The following is a 17,390-nucleotide window of genomic DNA, read 5'->3' as shown; positions in this document are numbered from 1 at the left end:
AAAAAAAACTACAAACAGCATTTTTGCTGTTTGTTGTAACAGAGACTGGAAATCACTTTGTTGTTTACAAAATATATTTTAAATTAAAAAAAAAAGTGTGTTATTTATTGAGGGCTCCAAATTGTCTTTTCAAAACCTTATCCATTGTTTGTTGAAGACATTACGCTGCCTTTGACTTTTACAGAACCTTGATCTAATTTTATTTCCCAGTGTTTAACAGTTAAGAGTGTCCAATGTCACTTAAAAGCATCACCTGGACACTCAGTTAAAGATTTTACCAGTGCGGCGGTGTCATTGATGTTACAGTAAGTCAACCGTCCTTTTGTGCTCTCCGTGCATCTTTTGACTTATTGGACAGCACCGCACGGTCCGTTCCCAGAGTGCGGCGCTTGTTACCTTGAAACGGAGAGGAAACAAAACTCTCCGGAGGCGAGCCGATAAAAGCTGACCTCCAAGAGACGTGCGCGGAGCCAATGTGCCTAAAGTTCGATCTGTCAACGAAATATCCCTGCAACACGAGTTCCAGTCTTTATTGAACGCGCCCCGGCACTGGAGGGCTTTTTGAATAGCCAGCGCTCTATTTTCATTAACTTTTAAGTTGCCCCTCCGTGACTGCTGAGAGGCGGAGGACGTCCAAAGGCGCTCGAGAGCGAGCCCCGCGGCCGTCGAGGCGTCCGATCCACTCGCTCACCTTGTACACTTCTAGAACTCTCTCCTCCAGAGTCCTCCTTCAGCCCTCGCTGCTGGCCTCGCTGCCCTCGCCTCGGCTGTGTAGGCTGAGAACATGTGCCCGGATTTTTTTTTTTTTTATCTCCTTATGTCAGAGTAACTCAGCACACACAAATTAATGTTTTCAAAACTCTGGACTCAGTACAAAAAAATAGGCACTGTATTGTGTGATAAGATAATTGCCAAAGGTGCAAATCAAAATGAATAACTTGCATTAAATGTTTGCAAAGTTGCAAAATTAAGTGGCTCATTGAACAAGCTGAATTTGTTTGGTTTTGAAAAACGTACAGTATGTTAGATTTGTTAAATACTTTAGATTGACGTCACAAAAATGTACTTTAGGCTCCTTGAAAACGTTTCAATTGTTTTTGATGTTTTTGAAAAGACAAATAATTGGAGATTCTTGACTTGAATGCTTCCGAAAATGAACATAAGGTGTGTTCAAGATTGAAACGTCTTTGAGGTTTAAAGACGAGCATGTTGGTTTCAATTGAAGAAGTCGAATGTTACGATACTTGTCAGGCCCATTGAACTCTGAATTGTCATTGATGTTTAAAAAAAAAAAAGGTTAGGTTAGTTAAAAACTTCAAATTCCGTAAATGCATTTGCTAAGTTCATTCAATGCTCTAAATTGTTATTGATTTTTACAAACACAGATTTGTTTGAGACTAATTTCGATTTGGTTTAAAAAAAAAAAAAAAGTGGGGGAAAAAAAATGTTCAATTCAATTAAACGCGCCTGGAATATGACATGGGATTACATAAACTTTCATTAAAAAAAAACAAAATAAATAAATTAAAATGCGTTATCTGGCAAACTTTGTGAAGGAACTCAAATTTTTTCGCAAGGGAGCACATTTTTTTTTTTTTACACCTTAGGGTCTCTTTAAAAAGCTGTACTTTAAAACATCCGGAAATGTATTCGAAGGGCTCTGAATTGTCTTGCTGTTCTTGAAAACACTCTATTTTCTCTTTTACGTTTTTTTTTTTCTCACAATTTACACATTCTTTCAACCCTTTTTAACCTAATTGCTCCCCGATGACGTGAACGTCTTACCGATCGCCTCCTTTGACTCGTTATTATCGTGTCCTGCGCTGCATGCAGCCGTGTCGTGTCGGCAGCTGGACGGGACGCAAGTGGACATGGGCGAGTGTCTGCAGCTGGCCCGCAGCATGCCCGCCCTCACCCAGCGCTGCCAGCTGCCCTGCCAGGACGACTGCCAGCTCACCAACTGGTCCAAGTTCTCGTCCTGCTCGGCCGACTGCGTTGGGGTGCGCACCCGGAAGAGGGCGTTAATCGGTAAGCTAGCTTGATCATCACGGTGGTTGTGGTGATTTTTTTTGGGAGGGGGTGGTTTGAATTACAATGCTGAACAATTCTCCCAGTTCAAATTCACTGTCAACCAAAAGATAAAGCGGAGAATGAAACATGTTTTTAAAACGATGACATATGCACCTCTGCCTTGTGTCCACCCTCACAGGGAGGAGCAAAAAGAAGGACAAGTGCAAGAACACGCAGATGTACCCTCTGAGCGAGACGCAGTACTGCCCTTGCGACAAGTACAACGCCCAGCCGGTGGGAAACTGGTCCGACTGCATCCTGCCCGAAGGGGACCGTGCCGAGAGCGCCCTGGGGCTGAAGGTGACGGGCGACGTCAAGGAGTGCGGACAGGGATACCGATACCAGGCTATGGTCTGCTACGACCAGGACGGGCGTCTGGTGGAGACGGCGAGATGCAACAGTCATGGTAAGACATTATCTCATTCAATCCATAAAACATAAATATACCTTTTCAAAAACGTAGTGCCTGCCTCCCAAAGACGGATTTATACGTCTTAGCCTTTTTTTTTTTGCGTCATAGCTCCGTGTTTGTATAGCATTAGAACAGAATATTCTGTTGGCCTTGCAAAATCAAACGCTGGGATAGAGGGGTTTTGTCTCATGTAAATGATTGGGATTAAATGAGTTAAAGGCATTGCCAGTGGATATTTTCGCCAATTTCCCTTTGCATCGTGACGACTTTGCTTGGTCCTGAGTGGTTGCGTTTGCTTTAGACTTATTGCGGTGACAATGAGACACATTCCAACCGGGGGCGTGACACTAGCGATACCAAAACGTCACAATATATGATGTTCAACGGAGACATCATAATTGTGGAATCTTTAAACATTGCATTGGAAGGTTGAATAGTTGTCTCTTGCTCCTTCTGTCTTTTTTTGTTGTGTTTTTTCATTTTTTGTTTTGTCTCTAGCTCTTTTTCCACCGACGCACTTTGTTGCACACAAATTGAATCAGCACCGACACACTTAATGCACCCACACTCGCACCCTTAGATCTTGTGTTTGTCGGAATACTTGTTTCTGTTGTTCTCGATTATGTTAACAGAATGCAACACGTCAGCTTTTTGGTGCCCACAAAATGCATCAGACTACCATTTGAAATTGGATTATTTACCTTGAAAAACAATTTTCTTGACTTAAGTCGGCATGCGTTCGTCCACTCAGATGTGGAACGTGCCGTTTTGTTGTATTTTTATTCATTTGAAAATAGTTTTAATAATGTGAAAAATGTGTTACTTTTTCATTTATCTCATGTTTATATTCAAATCGCATATTTAATTAGATTTTACATTTTAATGTGTATTTAATTTAATTAAATTAATTTAATCTTATTTTTATACATTTTTATGATTTTAAATGCATTTCGACTAAATTATTTCTAATTAAATTAAACATTTTTTTTCATTTTATTTATGTATTTTTACATGCATTTTATTTATTTAGGATGCAGTGTAAAATCATTTGAATTAAGTTACAAAACATTTTATTGATTTGATGCTATTTTTAAGTGAAAAATAAATATTTCATTTATATAAAATGAAAAAATATTAAACTAAAATTAAATTTCACTGTTTTTTTTCTTTACTTACTTGATTCCTGAACATGAAATTATTGTTGATTATGAAAAAATACAAGTTGTTGATTGACAACTATCTTGTCATGTTTTTTCAAGTCGATCTTGTCGTCACAAAGCCGTTTGCGCTGATATGCGGCTGTACCTAATTTTTTGACCAAGGCGGTGTCTTATTGCTGCTCCTGTCACAATAACTTGAAGTCAGTGAAAGACTTGTCTGAGGCAAAGAGGCTTTTGTTTGACAATTTAGCAGGCCTCCTCTTCCGCCGCGCTCCGTCGGCGTCCTTCCCGTCCGACTTGTCAGCTCTTATCTGGGATGGGAAGTAGTTGAAGCGGAGAAATCTGCAGACTGGTTGTGAAATTGCCGCCAAACCGAACGTGTGAGACATTTGAATCGTATCATTGCAACCCCAAAAAAAAAAAAAACAACAACGAGGATTTGTATCCGTAAAATGCGGATTTGTTGAATTACTCGCACTTTATTCTTCGACTTCACCGACATTGTTTCTGTTGGACGTGACCTTTTTACTTTGACGTGATGCCTGCAGCCAAGATGCCAATCATCTTCTGTATTGCTGTTATCTTTTTTTTTTTTTTTTCATTTTGCCTTCAATTGACAAAAAACAGAATTGTGAAAAGGTGTCATTGACGAGTCCAAACTGTCAGTAATGTTTAGAAAAACATCTCATTAGGTTGGTGACGCACTCAGTTGTGCCTTTTGTTTACGGAAACACATTCATTCATTTTAATGGGAAAAACACGTACGAGTTTATCGAGCATTACGTTCTTTGTAGGGTACAAAAACATGACCGTATATTTTGTTGAGGACTCGTTAATTGCTGATTGCAGTGTCTTTGATGTTTCGCTTGTCACGCATCAAATTTGTTGAATTTGTCACCTTCTCTATCATTGTCGTCGATATTGCTTTTGTTGGACGTGACCTTTCATCTTTATTGACACAATGCCTTGCAGCCGTGATGCCAATCATCTTTTGTGTTGCCGTTAGCTGGCTCCCGATAGAAAAGTATGTATCGCCGAAAGAAGTACTTATCTTATAATGTAATCAGAGATATTTCAGGAAAAAAAAAAAACAATCATTATTGAGTGGAACGCTCTGATTTGTCTGTTTCCAAAACACATCTGGTTAATTGATAATGTTGACAAAAATGTTAAGGTAAGACTAGATTGTTGTGTTCCTGATAACGCGTACATTAGTTTGTTGAAGACGATGAAGACATTAGCCTTAAAAAAAATAAGGTTTCTTTAAAACTCCAAATGAACTCATTTACTGCCATTGACGGCTAAAGACGTCAAAGATTCTTTTTTTTTTTCTCGGCTGGTAGTGAATGAGTTAAAATGGAGTCAGTGTTAGTAAAATGTGTGTTAGCTTAAATGGGGTCTTTGATGTTCACAAAAATGTAAGCCTGAGGGTTCATTCAAAACATACAAAATGTGTCTGTGAGTCTCACGGAAAAGCAAATGCATTACATTAGTTGAGACTTGTTTCTTTTAAGGTTATGAGTTGCTGTGGAATAAGGCATATTTGTTGTGTTCATCGGTGACTCTAAAATGTCGTCAGCATCTCCAAAAACACTCAAGTTGAAGTGAGGACTCGTGTCTTTGATGTTCACAGAAACATTCAATTTGTTGAGCAACTATTTAAATCGCGGCTATGAAAGAAAATCCACACATTCAGTTCGCTAATGACTTCTTTGATACCCACACCAAAAACAATTTGCTGTGTTTGTCGAGACTGCTTGTAGAAAAGAGAAATGCGCAATTGCTGCAAAGCTTCATTATTATAATTTGCCATCAGTTTTAGCCTGCCACATGCGCAGCTTTTCAGTGCCGTGTTGTTTTTCAGCACACCCTGGAGAGTGCAAAGTGTTGTTCCGCCTTCGATTAGCAAAATCGATGAGTTGATGAGGCAGCAAAATGGAGCGTCTCGCTCACAAACATACGGCTGGCGCTTCTTCTCCTTCACATGAAAACAACCACTGTTATTGTCGTGATTTCACTTTCTAAACATGGCAATCAGAATCGTACAGTTTTTCTCTGGTAGTTGGACTTTACAAAAAAGACATTGACAGAATTATGGATCTCTCCAAAAACACTACTTTTCATTAAAAAAAATAAATAGATCTCTTCTGCTGAACTCTACACCGTTAAAGTTGGTATTACACTTTCTATTGCCCTCAAGTACCGTCACACATTACCATCAATAGAACACCTCCACAAAATCGTGTTCGTTCAACAATTTCATTAACGGGAAAAAAAATATTACAGTCACTGATTAGAACGTTACGGACAGGTTCCCGCCGCCGGCAGTGCCAATTAAAGTCCGTGGTCGTGCCGAGTCCCCGACAAGAGGAAAGGCTTTTGATATTTAACCAAAGCTAATGACTTTGGTTACGTCATCTTTCTACTCTCTATTTCAAAGGTCTCAGAGCCATACGTGACGCAATATGCAAAAAAAAAAAAAAAAAGGTTGAGCTGGCTACGATTGGAAATTTACTTCTATACCTTTGTGACTGGTTGCTTCCTTCTGCTCTGGAGTATTACAGCTTTTGATTTTGAACAAAACGGGGCAACTCAAATGTTTATGAAATTCACCTGTTCATCTCTAAAACGCGAACAGACGTTCAATCTTGGGGCTACGAAATGCTGCAATGTTCCAGTGGAGTCAGGTCGATGTATTCAATAGACTTAATACAGTTAGTTGCCTGCAAGCCATTTCCAGCACTTTCGATTGGTTCGTTTTTTTTTTTTAACAGACCACATGGGGAACGGGAGCAATAGCATAGATTTTGGGGAAAAAAACAAATTTGCATATTCATAGTTAATTTATTCTTATTCTGTCATCAAAATAGCATTTTGCTATTTTCGATTTTTTTTTTTTTTGCTCTAACTCATTTATTCTCCCATCGCCACCGCCTATTTGTCTCAGGGACCAAAGGTGCCTTTATTTTGCCTCTTTTTCGATTCCAGTGAGCTCTCCCCATTTGACCATTTTGAACACGAATGAGGAATTCTAAAACCAAATTCACATTTTCATAGCCCATCCTCGCAATAAAAATGTGACTTATTCACTTGTCACGCTCTGCCGGGTGTCTACTTCTGCACCCTTGAGTGGAGATGAGTCACCGTGACACAGTAGATTTAATGCGGCCAACAGGTTGTTGGCCCTGGAGACTGCATATACGGTATGCAGATGAGACACGTGAGTTACGATGGCGCTCGCCTTACTTGGCAAATGCACACACTCCGCTGGGGTTGGCATACTGTACGTATAAAGAAGAAAGAGGCAGCATAGGCTGGTCAACAGAAATACATTTTTAATCCGGGATAGATTCATGTGTCCCTAGATGTATTTTTGATGCTGATTTTAAAAAATGTATTTTTTCTTTTGTAGCACATCGAGTTTTTGAGATATTTTTGAAGTTTTTACCACACATTGCAATTCATAGCTATGACATTTCAGGAAAAAAATTCCAACTTTTGCTCAAGCTAACCATTAATTTTTAATTCTATTACTAAATAGAGTATTTTATTATTATTATTATTATTATTATTATTATTATTATTATTATTATTATTATTAAATCCTGATGTGCTTGGGCAGAAAATGAGGGCAGATTTGGAAATAGTGCAAAAATTTAATGTCCAAAAGTTTACTTGGATCTCTGACATTCGTTGACCAGTGTTATTTTCACTGCTATCGGCAGTTACCTGCGCACATCAAAGACACCTCCATGATGACTTGTTGCCATTGCTATCTGTGACAATGTGTGAAGATATTAATAAACATAGCAAAGAAATATCTGCGAGGAGTTTTTCATTTGTTTTAATTCCACAATAATCTTTGAGGACATTAAATTCATCAAAGACACGTCGTTGATGATTTTTTTTATCATTGCTGTCTGTGGTGATGTGTGAAGATTTTGAAAATATCTAAGACAGAAATGTAAAAAAAAATAAAGTTAATGGTGATATTGGATGTTTGATACCATTTTTATTTTTCAGACCAATCTTTTTCATAGCTATCTGTCGTGATCTACAAGGATGTTTTAACACAAAACAACAAAGACACGCAACTCATGGTGAATCTTTCTTTTTTTTTTTGCTTTCTGTGGCGATGCGGTAGTCTGCTAAACATGTCAAAGACACGTTTGCCGTGACTCTTTCATCGCTATCTGCTCCGATCTATGAGAATGTTAAACATGTCAAAGACACGTTTGTTGTGAATGTACTTCATTGAAATCCACGGTGATCCGTGAGGACATGAAATACATCAAAGACATTTCTGTGGTGGCTATTTTGCATTGCTATCGGTGGTGATCTAAGAGGATGTAAAACACAACAACACGACCCTGGTGAGTCTTTGTTGCCTCTCCTGAAAGAGTTTGCGGTGTTGCTGCAGCGTTTGGTGCCTCCAGTCAATTTCTAATAAATTAATGTTCAACAGTTGATTACGCAGATCAGTCCCTGGGTGTCTTAATTTCTCAGCCTCCTAATGAGTAAGCAATGCAGAAACTTTAGCAGCCCAAAACTAACAACAACAAAAAAATACATCAAGAGTAATGACTTTTGGGCTTTGTCCCGGCAGGTTACATCGAGGAGGCGTGCATCATCCCCTGCCCGTCTGACTGCAAGCTGAGCGAGTGGTCCAACTGGTCACGTTGCAGTAAATCATGCGGCAGCGGCGTCAAAGTGCGCTCCAAGTGGCTTCGGGAGAAACCCTACAACGGAGGAAGACCCTGTCCCAAGCTGGACCACGTCAATCAGGTGCAGAACCTGTTTTGGAATATTTGCCTTTTCTCAATTGTGAATTCACCCATTTGTATAAAAGTATTACTTTGGCAAACCTTTGGCAATTTATTGTCAAGGAATGATGTTGAAGTGAGTTGAGGAGCTTCATTTAGACCAGGGGTGTAAAACATATGGCCCACGGGCCGGATCCGGCCCGTCTGGTTGTTTGGTACGGCCCGGGGAAGAAAGCTGCATTGTATAAAAAAATTAATTTAAAATCTAAATTTTAGACAAAGGTTAAATTCTAAACCTTATTGAGGGAGGAATGGGGTGGTTGGTGTCAATTTGTATTTTCGCTATTTGCTAGCAGTGCTTGCTGCTTGTGTAATGGTGCCTTGAGATACAAGTTTCATTAATTCAGTGATAATGCTTGTATTGCAAATCACTTGTCTCTTAAATCACTTTTCCCAATTGGAAAGGTGGTTAGCAAACCAGCTAAATGGCGCATTAGCGTCAACAATTAATTTTGTGCTTCACTTGCTAGGAAACTAATGTGAATAGATCAAATTAATTTCACTGCCACCATTTATCGGTGAAGGTCTGAAGCACATTTATATTTCTGTGTTTTATATTTTTGTTCATATCCCAAGACAAAAATAAAATGCCCAAGCAACTGTTCGGATCTTGACTAGCAAATACATGATTGGGGTTTAGTTGGGGACCTTCTCTGCCACTTCTTGCTGTTATGACACTGCATCTCTTCTGTTGCTCTCTGGCATGTTGTGGCTCCGTGTGGCATGAAATTGAAAGCACGCCAATTAAAAATTGCAATTTCCCCGTATAATGTACAATCTCATTTGTGGTAACATTGTTATTCCAGAAAGAATGGCCTCGCCCCCAATGAGCAGCGGAGTGCTTTCTTTCTATGACAGTGTGACGATGCGAGTGGTGCAGAGCGAGGAGTTGATTATTAATGAGTTACCAGCTGAAGCTTGCTGTGCTTATTGCAGCTCCTGCACAATTCTTTTTTTTTTTGCTGAACAGCGACTGTGCTGAAAGTGTCCACCTTTGGCACGCTTCATGTTAATGCTAATGTTAATGTTAAAGGCCCACAGTGTCGCCCTCATGCTTTCCCACAGCTTTGCAACACAACTTCCCTAGTGACTTTGTGTGTGTGTGTGTGTGAGTGTGTGTGCATCGTTAAATGTGTACACTTTAGTCATCACGCTTTATTTATGAATCACTTTGCATATATAAACGCTTCAAATCAACCTCCTCCAGCCACTTGTCCAAACAGATACAGACGCACACACACACACACACACACCCTCGCACACACATACACAAGGGTAAAAATGACAATAAGGAATGACATAATAACCTACAGTATGACGTATGGCTTAAGTTATGTTTATCCGTGAATATGTGTGCACCTACTCTATAAATATATATGGAAAAATGTGTGCGTGTGTGTGTGTGCGTGTGTCTAAGTGTGTGTGTGTGTGAGTTACGTATTTGTGTGTATGCGCATCATTTGTTGTGTGCGTGTGCCGTGATGACATCATGTGCCTTGTTAAATTAATGCTCTGTTCTCTGTGCAAATATTTTGCTCATTAATCCTTGCGTTTGCTTTTAATCCTGCTCCACTGGACTTCTGGACGATGCCGACTGCTGCAGGCTCAGGTAACGACGAGAGTATTTTCCTCACCTCCAATATGTAGTTCGGCTCTTCTCGTTCTGCTTCTATAATAGGATTGTTCATTAACTCAATCACTAAAAGTGGAAAAAAAAATTGGAGCTTTGACGTCTTTAGCCGTCAATGGCAGTGAATGAGTTGACAACAGTATGACGTCAATCAGAAAAGGTGTTGATGAAGGTATGTGTCGGGTCGTCAGGTGTACGAGGTTGTGCCATGCCAGAGTGACTGTAATCAGTACGTGTGGGTGGCCGAACCCTGGAGTGTGTGGAAAGTCAGCAACGTGGACCTGAAGGAGAACTGTGGAGAAGGCGTGCAGACCAGAAAAGTCCGGTAGGCAATCACATACGGTATTATCGAAATAAAGGTTCACATTTGTGTGTGTTTTGTTCTGCGTTTACTTATTGCGTTTCAAAGTGCCTTTTCTAAATGTTTATAACTCTAGTTTTTTTTTTCTTTAATGATGCTTTATTCTTTTTGGTGTTTACGTTTATCTAATTAGTTTACCACCCAGCAAGCTAAACAACTAACTGACCAACTAAACATTCGACTAACTATTCTAATTAATTGATCATCTACCCAACTAGCTAATCAACAGACTAATCAATAATCAAACCAACCACCTAACCAACCACATCACCTGGTTTATTGGTGATTGACCGACCAAACAACTGATCAACTTATTAACCAGCTAAACAAACAACTAAATAAGTGACTAACTGAACTGAACAACCAACTTAACGCACAACAAGAGCAACTCAACAATTGCCAAACTAACCATCCGAATAATGCCAACAACTAACCAACTAACTGGGCATGACCAAACATTGAACGAACAAACTAACTAACTGACTGACTGACTGACTACACATTACCAACCAAATGAAAATAACAAATAACAACTAACTACACATTCCTGAACAAATGAAAACTAACTAACTAATTAACTAACTAACTACACATTACCAACCAAATGAAAATAAATTAACTAACTTACTAACTAGCTAACCAAATGCTTACTTGCCAAATGACTACAACTAATTAACTAACTACCCTAGGTGACTAACTATCTGACAAACTTACAAACCAACTCATTAACTAAGTACCTGACTAACAAAGGCCAGCTAACAGAACAGCTAACAGACCAACTCACTAACACACTCACCATCAAACTAAGAAACAAATTGACCGAGCAACCTGATAAACAAGCCACTGACTCATCACTTGGTCTACCTAGCTATCTATGTAGCACCACTGGGGTCTCCTAATTGCGATCTCGCTGTGGACAGGTGCATGCTCAACACCATCGACGGGCCTTCGGAGGCGGTGGAGGACTACCTGTGCGACCCCGAGGAGATGCCCTTGGGGGCCCGGGAGAGCCGGCTGCCCTGCCCTGAAGACTGTGTCCTCAACGACTGGGGTCCTTGGACTCGCTGCAGCCTGGTGAGAACATAATAAATGTCACGAATATTTACTGGAAGGCTGTGTTGTGTTTGTCAAAAGTGACTTATTCTTTTAGAAGAGACGTGTGCACTGAGATGTTGCGGGAAAAGTGCTTGATACATCAAACATACACACGCTTGATGGTGTATTCATCTGGGAGGCAGGATGATTGATGACACGCTGCGCTCGACACCACACACACACACAAAACACAAAAATCCACATTGGCGTGTTAATGTAACCACATTAATAACGACAATGACCCTGAGTACAAGGTGTCTGCAGATCTTGAAAAAGTCTTAACACTTAATCCTCCAATCTGAAGACGCAGCTTATCAAAGTGGCCACAAAAATGGTCTTAATGAGACTTAATGTGGCTACAGTCAAGCTCTGACCGTCACCAATGTAAACGACTCCTTTGATTGCACAAGAGAATTGTGTGATAATGCCATGTAGGGGGCGGTAGTTTTCTAAGTGGGGGCGGATTCGTTAACTCATTTGAGAACATAAAAAAAGGACCTGACCGACCAACCAACTAACTAATTAGCTCATTAAATAACCAACCAATTGATACACCAGCTAACTTACCAATTGACCAACTGACTTCATAACTAACTGAAGCAACCTACTGGCAAACCAATCAGATAATCTAACTAAACCAGCTAACCGACCACCTAGTAAGCCAATTTGCTGTCCAAGAAACTAACTGACTGACCCTCCAACCGACTAAGCAATTGTTCAATAAACTCACTAGCAACTAACTGGCAAAACAACCAATTCATTTATTTAAAAATTAACTAACCAACCAACCAATTGATATTATGAAGACAAAAAGTCAGTGTTTAGTTTCTTAGACAATAAGATTAGCTCGGGTTAGTGTTTGAGCCATGGAATGTGTTTTTGCTCAGCCGAAACTCCCGCAGTAACACTCCACAAAAGAATAGGCAAAACTTTTGCTTCCTTTCCCAGACTTGTGTTGTAATACTCGGAATCAATATGAATCTTGCACTCAGGTACCGTCATCACCCTTGAAAGTTTGCAACCATTTTGGCTCTAATCTATTCGACTCGTCGTTCCGTAAGCGTCCTCGTTGGATATGGGAACATTTCCCAGGAGGAGGCAACGCTCTGAGCCGTTAACGCACTTCCCCAATTCACGACGCCTAATTGGACCGCAGGGCTCTTGAATCAAAGGGGGGATGGGGGGGATTCTGCTTTTTATTTTATGATGAAGAAACATTCCCAGAAAGATGAACTTAGACTGAGCCAAATTGTGGCGGCGAGTTAACACGAGAAAGAAGTCTGAAGAAGAGACAATGGGATGTGATGAAGCAACAGCAGCTGATTAGTAGTAATTGATTAGTTAGTTGGGCAATCGGTCAATGGGTTGGTCAGTTGATTAGTTAATTTGTTGGCCAGTTGGTCGGTTAGTAAGTTAGTGTTTCACTAGTCAGTTGATTGGTTAGTTTCAAATGGATCATTTTTATGTACAAAATCTCACAGATGTGTCCAAATGTACAAGAACACATAGAACAGCAACAGTAAATATTTTTGATGTGTTGGTCCGTGGGTCAGTCGGCTAGCCAATTGGTTGGCCACCTTGATTGGTAAGTTGGCAGTTGACTGTTTTGTTGGCAAATTCGTTTAGTTAGTATGTGGGTCATTTGATAGTTAAATTGGTAATAAATTGGTCATTTCACTAGTTGGTCAGTCGGTTGTTTCATTTTTGTTTTTTTCTCAGTAAATCAGTTTGCTTCTGGCTCTGGTTAAATAGTTGGCCATTTGGTTGGTCGGTCTCATTTGGTTAGTGAGTTGGTTAATTGGTTAGTTAGTTGATGGGTCAGTTGGTTGATTAGTTTCAAATGTATATATATATATATATATGTATATATATCCCAATGCACTTAACAATATTTAAAACAAAAAGACAGATACGTGAGCAACAGTAGTTAGTTGGTTAGTTAGTTAATTAGTCTTATCTCTCCATCGACTGAGGTCCAAAATTTGGGCCTAATAATTGACTCTACTCATTTCACTGCTGCATTAAATCCACCACCAAATTGTTCCACACAGCCTATAATCTTTAGTGTACATTGGTTAAGTTAGTTGTTCAATTGGTTAGGTAGTTGGTCAGTTGGTGGGTCAATCGGCTGGTTGTTCAGTCAGTGAGTTTAGCTCGAGTAGCAAAAAAAAGGTCAAAAAACAAAAAGCTGACAAAGGGAGGTCGGCACGTGGGAAAAGAGCTCTCCCAGTTTTTGCATGTTTCTCAGTGTTTGGGCAAGAATTCTAGAAGAATCGAACCACAAGATAAGAACTCAATGTCCACTTTTTTGTCCGGTTTCAGCCATGCACCAGAAGCAACGGTCGCATTCGTGCGGCATACACGTTACGTTCGCCGAGCGCAGGAAGAATTTGTCCTGACACCACGGAAGAAGAACCCTGTAGCCTCAACCTCAACTGCTTCAACTACTTCTACAACATCACAGGTAAGCCCCGCCCTAGTAGCATAGCATTCGCAACTTTAGCTAACAACAGCGTAGCATTTATTTGCCGACATATGCATACAAATACTTGCCGGTTGATTGTCGCGGGTTTCAAAAGATTATGCGGATGGCTGCAACGCACGATACACAGCCTGTCTTTATCTGCTTTGGACACTGTTTTTTTTTTTTTTTTAGCATTTTGGTTGACAAGCTAACAACAGCATACAGCTAACGCAAGTACTTCTTTCATACAGCAGAAAAAATTACTAAGTTGAATGGCTGCATAGCGTGATTTCAAAACAGTTTCAATCTGGATTTGTTTTTAGTTTTTTGTTTTTTTGTTTTGCAGTGTCCAACCCAAGTTGTGTGCCACGTTCTGATCTGAGTTTGTGCCATGTGGCTTAGCAAAAACTGTGTAATTGCCAATTATCCCGACCAAAAAAAAAAAAAAAAAATGTTCTGTGTGTGTGTGTTTTTTGGAATCATGTTGCCTTGGTGGACATGTTCTCACTCAGTTCATACAGAATCGCCTCACCTCCCACAAGGAATACACATGCACACACACTGCTTGTGTTGTTGAGCTGTTGTGGCGTTCATAAATGAAGTGACTGCAGCTAAAAACAGACATAGTTGTTTTTGTCAGCTCGATGGTGGCCTCCCCGATGTTTTTTTTTCTTTTTTTTTGTACAAAGTGGCGTGCGTGTGGAGCGTTTAAAAGCAGCCACATTGTTTTATTTCTGGGGGGAAAAACAGTTATGCTGAGGCTGAAGCACGCGTGTTTTTAAAATCTATTTTTATGTTTTGTTCAGACTGGAGCACGTGCCAGTTGAGTCCAAACGCCGTGTGCGGGCAAGGAATCAAGACGCGCATGCTGGACTGCGTTCGTAGCGATGGCAAATCGGTGGACATCAAGTTCTGCGAGGAGGTGAGTTGCCTTTGTCAGTCTTCGCATTTTACTTCATGTGAAATTTTGTGCAGTATTCCCATAGGTCCAGATGTTCTCGGATGGGAAATCATATTAATTTATAACAAGTCTCTGGTTCCCGTAATTGTAGTCTCTAGTGATGTTTGGCTTACTCACAAAGCTCAAGACTTTAGCTTGCCGCACATCATAAGGCAGCTCCAAAGGCATTATGGTAAAAATTTGTAACGAGAGTCCATGCCGTGTTATTCTAGCGGGAACATTGTGTGTCTTAGTGCCGTAACATCACAGCATGACGTCGTAGCATAAATTCATTGTGTATCGTTGTAGCATAACATCATCGCGTAACGTTCTAGCGCAGGGGTGGCCAAACTTTTTAATTGGCGGGCCACAATGGGTTCTAAAATTTGACAGAGCGGCCGGACCAGGAGCATATGGATGGAGTGTTTTGGTAACCACACATCATCGGAGAAAAAAAAAAACATTTCATTTTCAATGAAAATGAACAAAAGCATGACAACAAAATATCTGTGTTAGACACACCAGAGTATTCAGGAAAAAAAAAACATTAACAAGGTTTATACATTTAATTTTTTTTCAAGTTTGGCGGGCCGGATTAAAACGTTTAACGGGCCACATGTGGCCCACGGGCCGTAGTTTGCTTAAATAACGTTCTAGGGTAGCGACGTAGCGCAATCATAGCATATTATTGCTTGGAAACCATGACAACAAAATATTTTGTAGTATCATGGCACATAATGAACATAATGACAGCATAATCCTTGCGTAAGATAATAGCGTCATGTGGCGCTACAATCTTGTGCTGTGACGTCACACTAGCACATGACCAGTTTTCATTCTACAATGTCACGTGACCACGTTTCACAACTCCCGCATCGCGACTAACTACCTCATCATGCTATTTTATTACCTAATGCTGTTTGTATTAAACATGTTGTGCGTGAGCATTTCGTGTGTGCCCAGCTGAACCTGGAAAAGAAGTGGCAAATGAACATCTCCTGCGTGGTGGAGTGTCCAGTCAACTGCCAACTGTCCGAGTGGTCAACCTGGTCTGAGTGTTCGCAGACCTGCGGTCTAGATGGTAAGTGAGGGGACACTTTGATTCACTAAATTCAAAGGTAAAATGTCAAACATGAACTGTGACACAAGCATACAACAGCTAGCTAGCAAGCTAACATTGCCACCGTCAGTTTCACTCTGTGATAATCAAGCTAACGACCATAGGGAAACAAAAAGGAAATTGGAAACCCTCCAAAATAAAACCTTCATAACCAAGTCCTTTTTCACAACTAGTTGGGCAATCATGGAAATGGAGAAATATTGGGAAATTAAAACTTTTTCAAAAGAGCAGTTAAAAGAAATAGCAAGTTGAAACCTACCAAAATGACAAACAATTCAAATCAACGTCCTCCGTTTAAAAAAAAAAAGTTGATCAATTAAAGCAATGGGAAAAGTAACGGGAAGTACAACCCTGCCAAAATAAATGTTTCATGTCAAAATCCTTTGTTAGCAAAAAGTTGGACAGTCAAGTCCAGTGGCCATGCAAAAAAGCAACAACAAGTACAACTGAAAGAATAAAGATCAAAATGAATTCAAGCTTTTATTTTTGGTGGATCGTACTTCCTTTTTTTTCTTTCCTCATTGATGTTGTTGGCTTGATTGACCAATCAAAAAACACGTGTGCGAGTGTGCGTATTTTCGTGCGCGCATCCGTTCTCTGGATGCGCGCGTGTGCGTGGGATGAAAGGTTCCGCCTGTTGTCAAGGTGCGCGCACATGAGATGGAAACGGGGTCGCTTTCAAACGTGCACCGTTACGTAACGAGTTCTATTTTTAGACTTGCGCTTGTCTCTCATGTGATCAATGCTGTGCATTCACTCGTTCCGAAAAAAAGTTTGCTGTTTGATGAAGTGAAATAAGAAAAAACAGCAGATGGCAGGAGTTCACTAAAACTATATAACGGTCACAGTGACAAAATGAAACTTTTTTAGAAGTGTTAATGAGACATTGTTCTGCACCGACAGAAAGCCGAATACACGGATTTATTAATGTGATTGAGTGATGATGTCATTTCCTTCGGTGTGGTCTGCAGGCAAAATGTGGCGTCAGAGGTCTGTGGTGCAGGCCTCGCAGGGTGACGGTCGTCCGTGTTCGTCGCCGATGGTGCAGTGGAAGCCGTGTCCGGTGCGGCCTTGCTACAGATGGCAGTACAGCGCCTGGTCAGAGTGCCGTGTGGAGGTTTGTACGAGCTGGGGAGGGATGTGGTCCATTCAACTCAAAGCTTTGTATCCATTTTTTTATTTTTTTTATTTTTATTATTCTTTTAATATTTGCTTTTATCAAACACAGCAAAAAAAATTACATCCCGTGATTTTTTTTTATTTATTTTTTTTATAATTAAAATTTTAGCTCAAATCAAAAAAAAAAAATTTAAAT

At 40.1% G+C, this 17,390-nt stretch overlaps 1 protein-coding gene across 1 annotated transcript in view; it reads left to right on the top strand.

Annotated features, from left to right (window-relative positions):
• Positions 1-17,390, top strand: part of thsd7ab (thrombospondin, type I, domain containing 7Ab) — an 82,848-nt gene that overhangs the window by 54,783 nt on the left and 10,675 nt on the right. Inside the window, exons 13-22 of the mRNA XM_088306800.1 lie at positions 1,834-2,028; positions 2,210-2,476; positions 8,249-8,427; positions 10,069-10,074; positions 10,287-10,420; positions 11,377-11,530; positions 13,874-14,015; positions 14,822-14,937; positions 15,919-16,036; positions 17,047-17,192. Coding sequence (XP_088162926.1) covers positions 1,834-2,028; positions 2,210-2,476; positions 8,249-8,427; positions 10,069-10,074; positions 10,287-10,420; positions 11,377-11,530; positions 13,874-14,015; positions 14,822-14,937; positions 15,919-16,036; positions 17,047-17,192 — 1,457 coding nt within the window. The remainder of the gene's footprint in view (positions 1-1,833; positions 2,029-2,209; positions 2,477-8,248; positions 8,428-10,068; positions 10,075-10,286; positions 10,421-11,376; positions 11,531-13,873; positions 14,016-14,821; positions 14,938-15,918; positions 16,037-17,046; positions 17,193-17,390) is intronic.

This window comes from Idiotropiscis lumnitzeri, chromosome 10 (genome assembly GCF_059441095.1).
Source record: "Idiotropiscis lumnitzeri isolate Australia: NSW breed Sydney's pygmy pipehorse chromosome 10, RoL_Ilum_1.0, whole genome shotgun sequence".
Lineage (NCBI taxonomy): Eukaryota > Metazoa > Chordata > Actinopteri > Syngnathiformes > Syngnathidae > Idiotropiscis > Idiotropiscis lumnitzeri.
This window is presented reverse-complemented; position numbering and strand designations above follow the sequence as displayed.